This window comes from Bombus huntii, chromosome 6, assembly GCF_024542735.1.
Source record: "Bombus huntii isolate Logan2020A chromosome 6, iyBomHunt1.1, whole genome shotgun sequence".
Classification (NCBI taxonomy): domain Eukaryota; kingdom Metazoa; phylum Arthropoda; class Insecta; order Hymenoptera; family Apidae; genus Bombus; species Bombus huntii.
The window spans coordinates 4,914,954-4,931,263 of record NC_066243.1 but is presented as its reverse complement, the minus strand read 5'-3'; the positions used below and the strand labels follow the sequence as shown (position 1 = coordinate 4,931,263).

The 16,310-nt window shown below is 34.5% G+C and overlaps 1 protein-coding gene across 1 annotated transcript in view; it reads right to left on the bottom strand.

The window, feature by feature from the left end:
* Window positions 1–16,310, bottom strand: part of LOC126866941 (vesicular acetylcholine transporter) — a 201,593-nt gene that overhangs the window by 11,625 nt on the left and 173,658 nt on the right. Inside the window, exons 6-11 of the mRNA XM_050620975.1 lie at window positions 12,341–12,521; window positions 9,965–10,139; window positions 7,834–8,063; window positions 5,894–6,105; window positions 3,681–3,803; window positions 1,122–1,308 (exon numbers count right to left, since the gene is read on the bottom strand). Coding sequence (XP_050476932.1) covers window positions 1,122–1,308; window positions 3,681–3,803; window positions 5,894–6,105; window positions 7,834–8,063; window positions 9,965–10,139; window positions 12,341–12,521 — 1,108 coding nt within the window. The remainder of the gene's footprint in view (window positions 1–1,121; window positions 1,309–3,680; window positions 3,804–5,893; window positions 6,106–7,833; window positions 8,064–9,964; window positions 10,140–12,340; window positions 12,522–16,310) is intronic.

Below are 16,310 nucleotides of genomic sequence, written 5' to 3'. Positions count from 1 at the left end.
ACATAATCTGGAGTAATTAGATTCTTTTGCTGATAGCCAAGTAGATGTTATATGAAGATGACATATAGGTTTCTTTAGATAGAATCATATAATTTTAAATACAGTAATCGATCCGCCTCAGCATTCTCTACAAAGAAAGTATTCACCTAATTATGTAGAAAAATCATTAGTTTAGAAGATATTTTAACTTTAATTTGTAAAATTTAACGTATTAAACTATCAGCTTGCGTCTTTCTTTGTCTACCATACTTTAAATTTGACAAATTAAAGTTAAAATATCTTCTAAACTAAAGACTTTTCTGCATAATTAGGTGGCCACTTTTTTGTAGAGAATGTTGAAACGGATCTATTACAGTATTTAAAATTATATGATTCCATAAAAAAAAATGTATATCACCTTCATATGATCTCTACTTGGCCATCTATGTAAAAGCTAACTTCACCAGATTATGCTGTCTTTCGTACCATACTACTTTTGTCTGAAACATCTTTCTGTACTTTTGATACTTACAGAAGTAATCGTGTTTATACAACTAAAACGAACATACTGTAGTTGCGCATGTTTGGCAACGTATGCATTAATATTGGTTGCTGGATAATTTATCCGCCGGATAAAATAACACCTAAACCAAACCTAATTCTTTTGCTTATACTTTATCGGTTTGGATCAGGTGTCATTTTTCACACTCAGCAACCAATTCTGACATTATACGTTACTATCGTTATATATCATGTTTTACTTATAGTTTGTCGGTTTGGGTTAAGTGTTATTTTTCACACTCGATAATCAATGCTGACACATACGTTGCCACAGATGCGCAATTATAGGTAGAATTCACCGTAGCAGTTTTTCGCGAGTATCTCAGAGACTAAACGAATTCAGCCTTTATATGTATAGGAGAAATTGTTCAAAATATCAATTTCTACAACATATCCTAAAATCACCGAAATCGGAGCCTAGTCAGTCTTTCCACAGTTTCAGCGTAATCTGAAGCTTAAGTAATTGGATGGTCGTTATGTTTTGAAAATATTTCGTCTATGGGGAGTATCGTGTCGCTACAAACGACAAACTCTACGAAATACAGCCAAGTTTCAGTTACACTGTAAATGGTGAACTGAACTCTTTTGATGCCATCGTCTAGGGTGTTGCTTTGCTGATTCGTGGTTTGACTTTCGGGATCCCCTTGGCACATGGCCTTCGCCCAGGCCAGAGCTTCCGGGCTGGCTGCTCTGATGCAATCGATTCTTCCTAATGCGAATCTTCGAATGCCTGCGCTCTCGTAAGTTGCTACTAAGTTTCCATGCAATCTGTTCCAAACAAAAGATTTTAGACATAAGAATTTATTATTATCTTTTTTACAGTTGTTAATAAATTCAGAGTGCATATGTACAGTATCCTGAACAATTATAAACTCAACCCTATTTTTAGATATTTCATAATATTAAAACAAAGATGGACAAAATTGTTTATATAATTTCATATTATAATATAATACAAAATTGAAAATACAACAAACAGAAATTCCCTTCTTTTGAGGTTTGCAAGAAATTAAATTTTCTCTTAAAATTATGTTTGTGGCTATGAAAGAATATAAACTCAATTTTCTTATGTTTTCATTCAGTATTTAGTGGATTGCTCTTTATTTTTGATTACTTCTATTAAACTATTAGGTACACTATCCTCTAACTTATTTAAAGTTGTGTTTCAAATAATCGCCCACATTGATTTTATTCTTTTTTTTTAAGTTCAACGATATTTTCTATAGTTGGCTTCTCCTGATCGTAAACGTTTTTAACCAAGAATTTCCCACAAGTTCATGATCGTTTTCAAATCAGCACTCAATACTGTTCATGTTAATAATTCTATTGCGAAATCTTGAAACCACCTTTTTTGTAGCGGCCTCCTTTTGAGAAATGTCTTTTGTCTTCTGTTTCAGTCATGAAAGGCAATAATTCGCCATGTAACATCTCTCGATATCCTGTAGCGTTCAATTTAACTTTCGCAAGAACAATTTCACTTAACATATCTAGACATGATCAGTGGTTTCTTGGAAATACTGAAGAGATAATGCAGAAAATGCGTTTGTGTCTCGAATTATTCACCACACTGTTAATACATATGTTGATACGTTGCTCAAAACAATAAAAAATCGCTCTTATGAATGGTTCTATAGCATCAATCAAACGAACAAGCTATATAGACTTAATGTCTCTTAATAAGATATGTTATTCGTATGACACTGTGATACATTTAAGACAATAATTTGGAAGATAAACTAACATAGCATAAAAGAACGCATGGAATGGATATAAAAAGTCGCAGTAACAGGAAGAAGGAACATCTCATAATAATTAGAACGTAATTGTTTTGAGCAGCGTGTTAACATAAGCGAGGACCATTGTGACACTTCGTAAATAGTAAATAGTAGCTATGTGTACCTCGAACATTTATGCAGTTGTAGGCAATTCAAAGAGTTACACATAGCGCACTATTCGGTTTTTTCCTACAATTTAACATACACACACACGCATTAAAATTCCCTTAATTTTCCGAATGCTAGTAAAATTTTTGTTTATAATAAATATGTTTATAGCATTCTTCTTTCCACGTGTTTGCCTTATACTAGCAGCTTCCTTTTACGCAAATGTCAATCATATAAAAAACGTCTTGTGTAAATCGATAGATGAGTTTATTATCTTTTTTGTCAATCGATAAGCGTGCAGGATGTTAATAAAGCGACCGAAGGGTTCAGAAGCTCAATGTTCACAGAGTGAAGTAAAAAATGCTTAACACGCTGAATGCCACGGGGTCACCGGTGACAACTTGTCGGTAGCGCCGTGGGAGCCATTATTACTGGCACGCCAATATTAGTAGAAATACATAATTTGAACAAATGTCAGTAATTATAAATTTTTCATTATTACCATCGTTACTACAATGGTGTAACGAAATTAATGCAATATAAAACATAAAAATAGTTGTATTTATACATGAAATATAGACCTATTATGTACGCATATTGTTATTATCATATTAGATAAACTGCTCAAAGAACTTTCCTCTGTCTGACAGTACTCGACATCGTTTGGAGGGATTTGATAAAAATGTATCGTCAGTGGAATTGCTTGACGCATAATCTTCATTTGAAATTATATTAACTTTAAGGGCTAACTAAAAAATAGAAAACATGAAGTGCAAACATTTGTGTAGCATATAAAAGTATAATAAACGCTCTTACTTGATTGTTACACGCTCTAGACAAGAATAAACACGTGGAACAATTATTTAGTAACACGAAGAAACAATATGAGATAATTGATAATCGCAAAAAATAAGTGAATCGCGCGAAATCGCACTTCAGCGCCATGGGGGTTACTGGTGACTCCTGTGAGTTAAATTTATTAAACATGATTATACACCGCAACTTATCTCTTGTAAGTAATATTTCAACATTATATATATCGCATAATAAAAATTCATCATGACGCCACGGGCAATCCCTGTAACATTAGCTGGCATTCAACGTGTTAAAGATTAAAACCTCTAAGATCAATTCTTTCGTTGTATGATTTAATTTTGTATCTCACCGTATAGATACTTTTAGCAATTTAAATTTGTTCGCAGTAAACAATGAATATGGAAAAAAATGGCAACTATTGAATATAAAATAGGTACTCACCTAAAGTGTGTAAATTGTAATGCTAGTTGTATATAAACATCTGGACTAATCTTGTGGGATTTTATAAATTCCTTCGAATATTCTTGAAACCATAAAATACAAAGGTCCAGGTCCTCCACCAGTCTATTAATACAATTATTATTATATATTACATATTATATGTTATTATTATTTTTTTAAAACTATAATTATTAGTTATTATTTTTTTTTACTATATTTAATTAATAATTGTATGTTATTATTAACATCTATTATTGATATAAACGGGTAAAATATTCGATCAAGTTTGTTTCTTATGAATGTTTAGTCCTTAACGCTCCAAATGTGCCTCTCACTCACCACCGACGTGCGGCGCTCTACTCTTTAATAAACCATTTTAGTATTACTTTTATAACAATTCAATAGTTTTGTCATTTCCTTTGGAATATCTTTTCAAATATTTACGACGATCCTTCGCAAGTAGTCAAATAAACGACACCCGAATACGGATTACGCGGCCCTACCGGAAACTTTGCTGACACCCGAATACGAGTGTCGTGGCAGTTGTCACAGGGTAAATTTAACTCCGATAAGATAGTTAATCCCAACCGTCTTATCTCGAGTCACCGCCAGGGTAACATCCAATCACTCTAAACATGATACATCCGTACAACCAAAATCCAGAGTAACATCCAACCATATGATAGATCCGCACGACCAAAGTTTTTCTCCCACTCCAACAAATAAAAGAATATAAATACTCCGCTCGAAATCACCCGAGCTAGTCTGCCAGTTTGCAGTCTGCATAATTCAAAACTACCCAAAACTTTAAAAGTCTATCGTTATGAACCTCGAACATCGAAAGTTTATTATCAATCATTGTATAAGTATGTGGAAATAAAGAGCTCGATCTCCTGTTTTGAGATCGACACTTTTTCAATAATTTGTTAAATTATTACGCGACACAGTCAAAGTGTTAACGTTGGTCGCCCAGCGCAATTCGGCTAAGTTTCCCGCGGGGCCCAAATCCGACTGTCGGTACGCTCTCATGGCAGATATCCCAGATCTTTCATTTAGTCGAGAAGCATACTTCTTGTGAGACGCACATCAGCGATTTTTTCATCCTTAAAATGTTCAGTAGACAGCGTGGAAATATATTTGAAAGTGAGGAGAGTAGTATACAATAATGGAAAAACTGGTATCGACAGAAGTGACCAGATGGCCTCATATGCCACTACGATACTGAAAAGCATCAAGTAGTATCGGAAATTATCACTACATTTACTCTTAGGAACAACTATAGTAACTGCTCATATTGTGTACCAAACATCCACAAACAAACAAATTCAAATAAGAAAATTTCGGGAAATTTTCGTTTCCGAATGGTCCGATGTGTCCTCAGGAAATACTGTGCCCGACAACCATCGGAAAAAAACGAAGGTGTCCCGCCATTTGGAGATTCGTAAGAATCAGCAGGGCAAGCCTATAAGAAGGATGTGCGCCCTATGTTACGAGAAGAAGAGGCAAACTGTCGCACGCCAAGAAGCAAGAAAAAACGTAAAAAGAACTGCAACATATTGTTCGAAGTGTACAAAATCGCCCCAAATGTGTTTGGAATATTTTAACGAATACCATGCGACGTAGCATAATGTAATATTTTATCCAGAATATAAATTAATAAAAAGTATGGTATAATGTCTTTTTAGTATTTTTATGTTATATATCCTATATATAATATTTTATATTTAATTAACTCCAACAAGAAGGGCGTCACCCATATTTGGGTTACGGGGCCCCCACGAAAGTATACCAGTCACACAGATATGGGTGACGTGGCGACCAACGTGTTAAAATCTGACACTTAAAAACTTACAAGTCGAAGTATGATGAGAATAAGTTGGAGTTGCCGGTCGATATTCACAATTAAAAGTCGGAGCATTAAGGGTTAGTATCGTCATTGATCGTGAGTGTAAAGATCTCAATCTGTATACGAAATGCAATCTATATACAAGTGCAACATTAAAATACATGAAAGTAATATAGATTTCAAACGATATAAAGATTCCATCACTCAAAATATGATGAAAGTCAAGGATAAGAAAATTGCTTTGCTTCGTTTTTCAGAACGTCGAGATTAAGACTTTAGGAACCGGACCATAATATAAGATGTTAGGAAACGTAAAGTTTAACTACGAAGTTTTTTTGACAATCGAGAATGTTTCATCGTTACTCACGCGTCGAAAGATATCATTGCATCTTGGATATCGCTGAGGCTTTGTTCGGATAGGTGCCATTCCAGCTTTTCTGGCGCAGGTAGATGCGAAGGTACCGTAGTTTCCTCGGGTGGCGACATGGCATCGACCTTTTCTGTTAGTTCTTCGAACGTAATAAAAATTGCTGGACCTTCGCCGGCCGAATGTTCGTAGTTCATGCCCCACATTCCGTCCTTGGTAAACAGACAAGTGAAATAGAGTATACAAATAACGTGAGAAGATGATACGCATAATAGTCAATCTAACCCTTAGCCGTCCTCGTTTCAATTTGACACACTTTTCCGGTAGAATATTATATTATTCGGCCATTTACAGAACAATTTTCCTGAAACTTGCTGACTTTGACACGCGAACGAAATCTGCCACCTGTGAAGGAGAACTGAAGAGCGCTTGTGGAAAACACTGTAAGCGTGAAAATTGGAAAATTTTGATTTTTTAGCGGAAAATGCTCTACATGATAATACTGCAGCACAGAATCGAAGTGCAATTTCTCTTTCTAAATGTTATTTCTATAATAAATAATTTTGTTAAATAACAGTTAGTTTTTACTCTCTATAAGAAAAGATATAAGAATCAATCAGAAAAGATATAAGATATAAGAATCAAGAAAAGAAACCTCACGCGTCAATGTAATCCAAATTCACGAAAAAGAAAAGTGTATTCGTGGGAAAGCCTGTATATATCACCCGTTAGTTGTAAGGAAAACTCGATGTTCCATTCATTTAGACAGATAGAATAGACAAAAGCCAAGAAACGATTGAACATTTCACTAAGTGCCAAACATCAAACTTTTTAGCACAGAGAGAAACCTTCTGGAACTTATTTTTGAAATTTCATTTGTTTTGTTTACTATAAAATCTTAAATGTACGAAATAATCCAAATGCGTCACAAAATTTTCCATTTTTAGAACTAATATGTTCATCAGAAAGGGAATTGTTTTAGTAGAAAAGTTGTATGTGCTTCTTAGTTGTAGAAAAAACTGAATGTGTCACTCATTTTAAATTTGCATGCATTGTAAGTACCAATACTGTTTAGCTCTAAATAACTTATATAAAAATAAAAAAATATGGTTTTTCAAAATGTTCTTTTTGTGTTCATTATTAAGCTATATCTTATAACGTTCCGAGTAAGTATTGTTATAAAATTGGTGATATTTAGTGTCTATGTGTTCGACCATGTCTATCGCATGTCTATCGTTTTTAATGGCACCTATATTGAGTGCAATATTGTTCGTATATGCAGAGATAATGTTGGAGTAGTAGTAATTATTTGGAAATAGAAATTATCTCTTCAATTTTATACTACAGTGTTCCCATTAGCAAGTAGGTCATTACGCGATAAAGGAGCAACAGTTTTTAATTTTTCCACTTACAGTGTTGTCTACAAAATATCTCCAATCATTTCCATCTTATCGATGTTCTATCATTGTATCAAGTTCACACACGAAGGATACATTAAGTGGCGAAAATGAGTTAGTCGTTACTGATTGTTACGAATTCGGTGGATCTAGGCAGGATATTGCATCGAGAGAGAGGATAAAGCGATCAGGATGCTTCATTGGCTCAAATATAATAGCATGAAACGAGAGCAGAATGAGAGAAATTACAAATTATCATGGAAATGTGCTAGCGACCGTAATAGAAGTAACGGCTATATTATCATCGTAGTAACCACCAGTTATGTACGTGTACATATGTTTTCCAAGTTTTCTTCCCATTCCTATGCGGAATGACAAACCGACCTAGGAACTTGGATGGGAAAATGAAACAGATCGCTCGAATAAGAATAACTCTCGAGTGGACAGAAATAACGTTGCGCGGAGAAAAAGTTGTTGCTTCAATGTGAAACTACAATTTTTCTCTTAATCGGGTATAGCGTGTAGTTGTAGGTAGGTATATACCTTGCCAAGAATAGCATGGAAAGTTTTATCGAACCAACGATTTGCACCCAAATGTCTGGAACCTCCGCCGTGGAGAACATGATGAAGCACGTTAGCGTAATCTCGGTCGCCGATCCATCGATCTTCCTTGTTCAGGGGATTATTGAACGTTGTTGGCAGTACATCGTCGTCGATGCATACCACGCACAGACATCTCTCCAGCAATTCCAGATTGTGCCGATTTTGCTCGTCTGCAAAATTCTTTTGCCTTTATTTCTTTCTTTGGGTTATATTATCGTTTATTACTCACGTAATTACAGTTTCCTATTAGAATGTGTTTCTTGATTGTGTATTTAATAAGAGCAAGGGAAAATCTCGCACAATTGACTAGCAACGATTCTTCCATGAAAATGGCATACTGTCGATACATTGTCGACGTTATAAGAACTCTTAGTGATGTATGTAACTTTGAAATGTATTGCTTCAGTAAAGTCTGAGTCCATAAATTTTATCGTTGGTAATCGAGATAAAATAATTATAGGCATACGGAATATCTTATTTTTCAAAATTTACTGTTATTCAATAATTTTTTTTAGTCGACTCGTTGAGCTCAATAATTTTTACTCCACGTTCCCCGATTCAATATGAATGCTTATTTGCAAAAATTTGTCAACCTGTGCACGAAAATTCTAGCAAATTTAATAACGTTAATATAATACAATTTTGTTCGTAAAACGGTTCCTGAAATATTTCATTTTATTACCTTTCAAATTAGAAATAGCTACAAATTACCTTTTTCATTTTATTTTTTGTCAATGTAGTATGAAGTTGTTCCAAATCAAACTTTAATGCAATGAAACAAAAAGTGCAAATTTAATAATTACTTTATAATCATATAAATTAGAATCTTTAGTAATAAAACATGGAATACAACAATTGCATACATATGCACAAGACTATTGCATACATATAGATAAATTTACAAACATTTATAATCTTTTCCTTCTCAAGACAAGAAGCATAAACTTTAATTTGTAAAAATATTAGAAATGTCGTTTATTGGCTGGTCACGTAATAAAATTTTTCGGTTGAAGATAACGACCTGATAAAGGGTTAAAGATACTTGCTCTGCACGACGAGGGAACGAACCCAACCACGTATCGTCGTTAGCTTGTTACACCTTCATTCGATTTATAGACGTAGGTCGTAGGTTGTCATTGGGTAAGGTCGGGTTACGAGGATAATGGGAATATTGCGAATATTGGCGAGAGCAGAACAGCCGGTTAATTATGCCGTAGGAGGGTATGTAGCAGCAAGGGTTGCCGGAGAACTTGCAACAAGATTACTCTAACTGCTTGGCAATGGTGTGAGTCGTACCTTCGTTTGTACAGAGTATATCGACATCAGCAAATGGATATAAATATTTCTTGTTCTTTTTTCTTTAACATTTTATAATATGCTGCAATCTAATAAACTTTATAGTTCGAAAATCTCTATAAGACTACAACTTTATTCATTTGTGCTGCGAAAACCTCTAGAAGTCGAGATAAAACTCACTTTAACTCGAATTATTTGTCACCTGTCCAGATGCGTTATTTTACCTCTGAAACTTGAATTTGCAATAGCCAGACCTTTGCAGGTCGAAGTTTATCTCTGCAAGTCGAAATGCACCTATAGCTATGCCGCGTATCACAAGATGTGAGAAACCAATCCTTCGATATTGTTTCCTTTCTTCTAACCGTTAGGATCGCCTCTAATAACGTAAGACGACACAAGCTGTATTCTTACTGCTTCGCCCTTCGAACACGCGCGTAAAAGGCTAATCGTTTATCAGTCGAACGCGTAAATGCCATGTTCCACGTCTGTATCTTCTGCAATTGTGTACATCGAATAAAATGTGTTCTAAGCGGAAGCTTAAAATATTAAATTGTGCCTTCGTACGAAGCTTCCGTATGTCGAATTTTCATTCGCTAAACTTTTTTTACTCGGAAATTTCGGCAAGTCGTAACCTCTATAACTCGAAGATTTTATTTTTAGTTGGATGTTTTAATTCCTGTATTAATTAATATATCAGTGTGACTATTGCAAGGGTGTTGTATTGGTAAATTAATCGCATAATTACTGTTAAAGAGGAAGTTATAAACATACGTACGTCTGAGTAATTCTTCTCTAGCTTTTGCCCAAGCTGGTCTTTTCATCGTTGTGAGGATACCGACTGGCGGAGTTCTAGGATCAGCTTTAGTTGCCATGATCTTTAGAATTTGTTGAACTAATTCGGCTTCAGTTATGCGCCCTCGGTCGGAAGCCCTAACAGGCACGCTATAAAACTGTGAAAAAGTTCACTCTCTGAATTTATACATATCCATTGATCCGAGTATCTCGTTAAATATTGCAGCGATGAGAAAATAACGATTTTGTGAATGTCAAATCAGTTTGCACACTGTGGTATTATTGCTTTATTCGACTAAATTAATGGAAGAGTGTTTGTACAAAACACTGTAAGTGCCATGATAGAAAAATTCTGATCTTTTGGTGGAAAATGTTCCACATATCAATGAGAATACTGTGGTATAGAATTTAAGTGCAATTTTTCTTTCTAAATAGTTATTAATAATGCCAGAAAATGATGTCACAACGTCGCCCCTGCAGAAAAAAATGTGCCAATAAACATTAGTTAATTGTCTCTTGGCTTTTGTCTTATGCCATCTATCTAAACGAATGGAATATTCTTTTCTTACAACTAAGAGGTGGCACATACAGGCTTTTCTCTAGATACCATTTTTTTTTATGAATTTCGACTACGTCAATGTGTAACATCGATAAGATTTCTCTTCCTCCTGAAAAATTTGTTTCTTAGCATTTACAGAATTTTTTTACCAGCACTCTTCGATGATTCATATTGGAGATTTCGAAAATTGACTTTGAGGGCTGTTTTCAGTCTTTTAACGTGCATGATTGCTGATAAAAATATGTAATATGTAATGTGTAATATGTTGATATTTAGATCTTACATCTACATATATTCTGTAAGCTTATATATATTTTTTATTTTTGGCACCTTCAAGTGTTTCTTTGTCACGTTATTTATGTATCTTATATACGTAATATATGAGTGGATAACTTGTGTTCGTCTAATCTTTCAATTCCAGAGCCCGAAATTCAATTTCGCAAAGTGCATTCTTGCACTGTTTATATTTACCAATTTTTGAACTGTATCTATAAAATGTCTATCAATGTTTTCATATTTTATAACCATATATGTACATATAAAATATACGAATTATGTATATAAGAAAATTTAAAACAGCGATAAAAGAACTAGTACCGTATTAAGAAGATAATTCTTTTTCAGATTTGTATTTCTTACAATTTCCAGTTTCAAATGACGAGATGATTTAAAAATTTTGTATTCTCCAATTTTCAAAAGCAAGTAATTTTAGGTGAGGAAAACGTTGGTTGAGAAGTTCTTAACTATTTGATCGAATTATATTAGAAAATTGTTATATTATTAAATAATATTATGAAATATTCGTGCACTTACTTAAGCTTGCATAACTTAAAATAAGTAAAGCGTAAATAGGAATCAAATTGCACGTGTATGAGTGGAACAGCTGGCGTGAAACGGTATTTCTGTAAAATAAATATGAAACGAAAAGAAATAAGAATGACAAGGGAGAACAAAAGATCTTCAATTGGATATTGTTTGAGAAGATTTATTTTAATATGTACTGACGTATACAGTATGTCCGCGTTAAATGTATACGCACAATTTTTTACGCAAATGTCTATGCAATTATTTGATGTGTAAGTATCAAAAGTACAAAAAGATATTTCAGATAAAAGTTGTGTGGTATCGAAGGTGACTTAATCAGGTGTAATCAGTTTTTCTGTAGAGAGGTCATACGAAAGTGGAATCATACAACTTTAAATACAATACAGTTTTCAATGGAATCATTTAGTTTGAAATACAATAGTCAAGTCGATAGCATACAACTTTTGCCTGAAACATTTTTTCATATTTTTGATAATTACAGAAATAATCGTATATATATACTTAAAACGTACACAGTGGATGCATATGTATGGCAGATGAAAATTTTTAGATAGATACATATATAGGTAAATGTAAAAAGTCAATAAATACGTGCATGTGTAAATGTAATATCTGAATATAAAAAGGATCCATGAAGGATCTATGAAGGATGAAGGATCTAAAAAGGATCTATATAGAAAAATTTTGCTGGACGCAAAGCATGCGTATTTGGAGAGACTAGATTCTTAATAGATTGTTATTAATTCCATCTTTACTTGGTCATTAAATATCACGGTATCTTCAAATGTATGTTCGAAATTTAAGTATAAATTCCATCTATTAACATAGCCACGAATCCTATTACCAAAAAAATCGATATAGTGGCGAAAAGACGTAGTAAAGCAATAGAATGTATTTACTCATTACTAAAGGTCCTTGGATCACGTCGCTAGAATTTCACGTAAAATGTTTCGTTTCGAGTATTTAGAAATATACCTGATTATGGTGAGCAACGATGATATGATTGCCCGATGTAGTTCTATCAAGAATAACTTGCTCGTCACCGTTTGACCCTGGTCGTCGATATATTCGGTACATTTGGTAATGTTGGGCCATGCACAGAGGTTGCATAGTCTTTCCATCTTTCGACTTCACTTGTTCAATTTCCAAACCGGATCTGCGATAAGAAAATATTGCACTTGTATAATTTTAACAATCTCATTATCGTAGTTACCGATCTTCTTCTTGCAAGAATTTTTCTTCCTCTTTGCTTTATCGTTGACTAAATGAAAGTTCGCATTTTTTTTTACGAGACAGATACATATACAAGGGTCAGTCAGATATAAACCGAACTTTATATTTCTTTATATTTTGTATAGTTTTATTTAATAATTCATTTAAAATAACTTTATTTAAGAATATTTTATAGTTTTGTATTTATATATTATAGTTTTATATTTCAGTAAAATATTTCAGAAAGAACAATCGAGTTATTTTTCGACGTATTTCGACATATTCGAGTTATTTGTCTCTATATACTTTTGCCAGAGGATCGGTAATTTTTTCATTCCAATTTCGTAGAAAGTGAAGGGCTGAGTCAGAAGCCAATTGCACGCGAATTACTCTATTTCCTCGTTGCTGCTGAAACGTCGTCCTCCTGATCCTCTTTAAGTAATCGCTGTCTTGCGGAACCGTAGCTCCTTCTGAATGAGGGAAACCACGTTTCCATGATTAATATTAACTTTCGGGCAGATTTTGTCGATTGTTATGCGTCGATCGTGCTCGATCAGTTCCCCAACAGCATCGATGTTTGCTAGCGTTACACTTGTCTCACGCGTCACGGACGCGACGTGTTTTGAACGTATCGACGTCCACTGGAAAACGTCACGCAAACACTTGGGTTCTCGATAATGTTTCATCCCCAAACTGTAGTCGCGATTTATGCAAAATTTCAGTGAGTTTTGTGCCCTCAACGACTAAAGCTTAATAATTATAACTTGTGCGTCGAAAGGCGGTACTACTGTCTCGCTCATTGTATTATCGACCGAAGAAACGATAAACAGAGCGTCACGTGAAGTGGTGTCAACGTTTTTAAAACACGGCTGTTTGAACTTCCACGCAGACCCATATGGATAAGCGACATTGTGCAAGTGTGCATTCTATAAATATTAGGTGTACAAATGTATGTCGGGTTATGATTAGAATTTTGTAACAACTCTTCACGTGAATTAGCCATTGTTTCACAAAGCCGAGATTATATTTACACGTATATTCAAGACTATCACAAAGCTTAACAAATAATAAGACTAATGAATAATAAGTTTGACGAATGATAAAGTTAGTGAATAATAAATTGTACGAATGATAAGTTTAATGAACACTAGTAACAATGTTTTTGGGTTCAAACGAATCCACGGTCAACGGAATAACCCTTTACTAAGCGTAAACTAATCTTAGGCGCAAAATACGATTGTTGAAAATGCTCGATATGTCACTCTCCAAGGCAATCGCACGAATGCCAGCCTCGTGGAGATTTTTCTCGCTGTACGATTGCATTTGTTTTCTATATTCGTTTGGAAGCATCGAGAAGGTTCCAAACGCCCGTTGCTAGGCAGTCTCTGCCTGAAGTTTGATACACACTCGTTGGAAACATCGAGAAAGTTCCAAACGCCGTTGCTAGGCAGTTTCTGCCTGGAGTTTGATTATTAATACAATGTATGTCCCATTGTATCGGCACCTCCGAGGCAACATCATACGTGGCTAGGCCCGCTCCCGAGGCCGCATGCCGCCACAACCACATTTCTCGGAAAACTCATACAACCACTCCAGACCTCTGTTAGGCAAAACGTCCATCCCGTGACCGTGGCTACGTTCGGCGACCAATTGTCACCTCGAACCCAATCTCGCTATCACAAATCTCGAACAATTACAGCTATGATAAAATCTAGGCTAGAGTACTAGAGGATGTTCCTAAAAATTTCCAAGGAAAGGCTTCGGCTTTCATCTCCGACATGTATAACTCCAATTTTTCAACGAACCTGAGGTTTACTTGAGAAAAGATACAGAATGTTATTCAGTCAAACTATTCGCCGTTGCTTTCTATAATTTTGAGTCATCTATCAGCGAAACGATGAATTATGTCAAATGTGTCTTTAGACGAGATCTGATCTTCAACGATTTATTCCATCCGGTGACTAGTTGAAAAAGTGAGCATCGAATAAAGCGTGTTGCAGTGATCGGAACTGGTAGTCATCTAAAGCAATAATGTCTAGCGAATAAACTGGCTCCAGCAGCATGTCCTACATAAGACTCGTTGCCACGTCTTCTGTTGTAGAAGCAGTGTGATCCAGTATTGTCGTGCAGAAATTTCACAGGACGTTCTCCTTTGTTTTGAACGTTCCATTCTTCCATAATGAAATTCATCATTAAGGTCATAGAACACAAAAACAAATACTTTGTTTGAATAATAATAATAATTTTTTAAATAAACTTCCAGCTCCATCGAAAAATTTTGATTATTCATTTGTATACATCTAATAACATATGATTAATACGTATATAAAATGAGATCTGACTCCTTATTGGTGCAATTTCTTCAATCGCCAAATCGAAGAAAAAGAACTGCAGTACCTTTTCTGTAATTTATCGCCAGTATGTTTCTTATAACCGGTCGATCGTCATCTCCACTGTTGAGTGGAGTTCCCCTCCACAACTATAAAAAAGTTAAAACTGAAATGTGTAATCCGATTTCAATCGTCCATGAAACAATGCTAATTACCCATGAGACAATGATGAAACTATTCCATTTCTGATTGTTTAAAATCAATATTTTACTAACATATTTGTGAAATTTTTCTAGTTAAAATGAGACCAAACACGATATAGCTTAAATTACATTTATATGTACAGTAAACAGGCGATAATTGCAGAAAAATAACCCCTCGTTGATTGCATGGTCGGCATCCCACCACGGGGAGGAGGTTTCCCTTAACGCATCGAGAAGTTCGACAACCCGCGGTGGTCGAGTGGTGTAACGTGATCCAATGTCAGATATCGCTGAGATGATGTACGTAGATGCAAATTTAAAAGTGAAACTTTTTTATTTTCAACGTTTTTTAAATTAAACTTTTATTGCCGTATTTGTAAAACTTTTCTGATTAAAATGAGACCAAACACGACATAATTATATTTATTATACACTTTCCCAAATGTATTTGATTGTCATGTATAGAGTAACCAAATATGCGTCAAATTATATCGTGTTTGGTATCGTTTTAACCAGAAAAAGGTAACAAAAATGTTGATAAAAGTATCATTGGTCACAAGTTAAAAATAAGAAAATTTGATTTTTGAGTTAAAGGGTTCAGCTTTTTAATGGACTTTTAATCCAGGACTTTTAATGTTCGCTGAGCGCTTCGATTCTCAATTCCTGTTTCTCTTTCACTCGTGTTGTTTTTCTTTACGCTCGAGACGTCTAAGACCTCCGTTTTCAGAAGTAGAATTGTTCCTACCTTCAAATAATTGTAAAACCTGCGTCCCGACTTTTGTGCAACAATCCAATGTTTATTGTATATATAACAGACGAAAAAAAATAAGTTAATGTCAGTCAGTAAACAAATATGCTCCAAATTATATCGTGTTGGGCCTTGTTTAATTAAAAAAATCTCGCAATTACATCGGTAATAGATTTATTCAACAAAAATTGAAAATAAAAAAGTTCTGTTGTTACATTAACATTGTCCAACCGATATGTTTCTTTTCATCAGTCGACTCTCGCACCACTTTCTCTTATTATTTTGTTACACAGTCACCATTATTATATAATTATCACAATTATTATCGTTATACAATCGAGTTCTGTACACCGATAATTCATCGCCGAGGAAATTCGATTTTCGACCAATTATGGAGAAAATACTGTATCTTTTAAAGCAGCAATACGATTCACTGTCAGTCTTAGTACGTC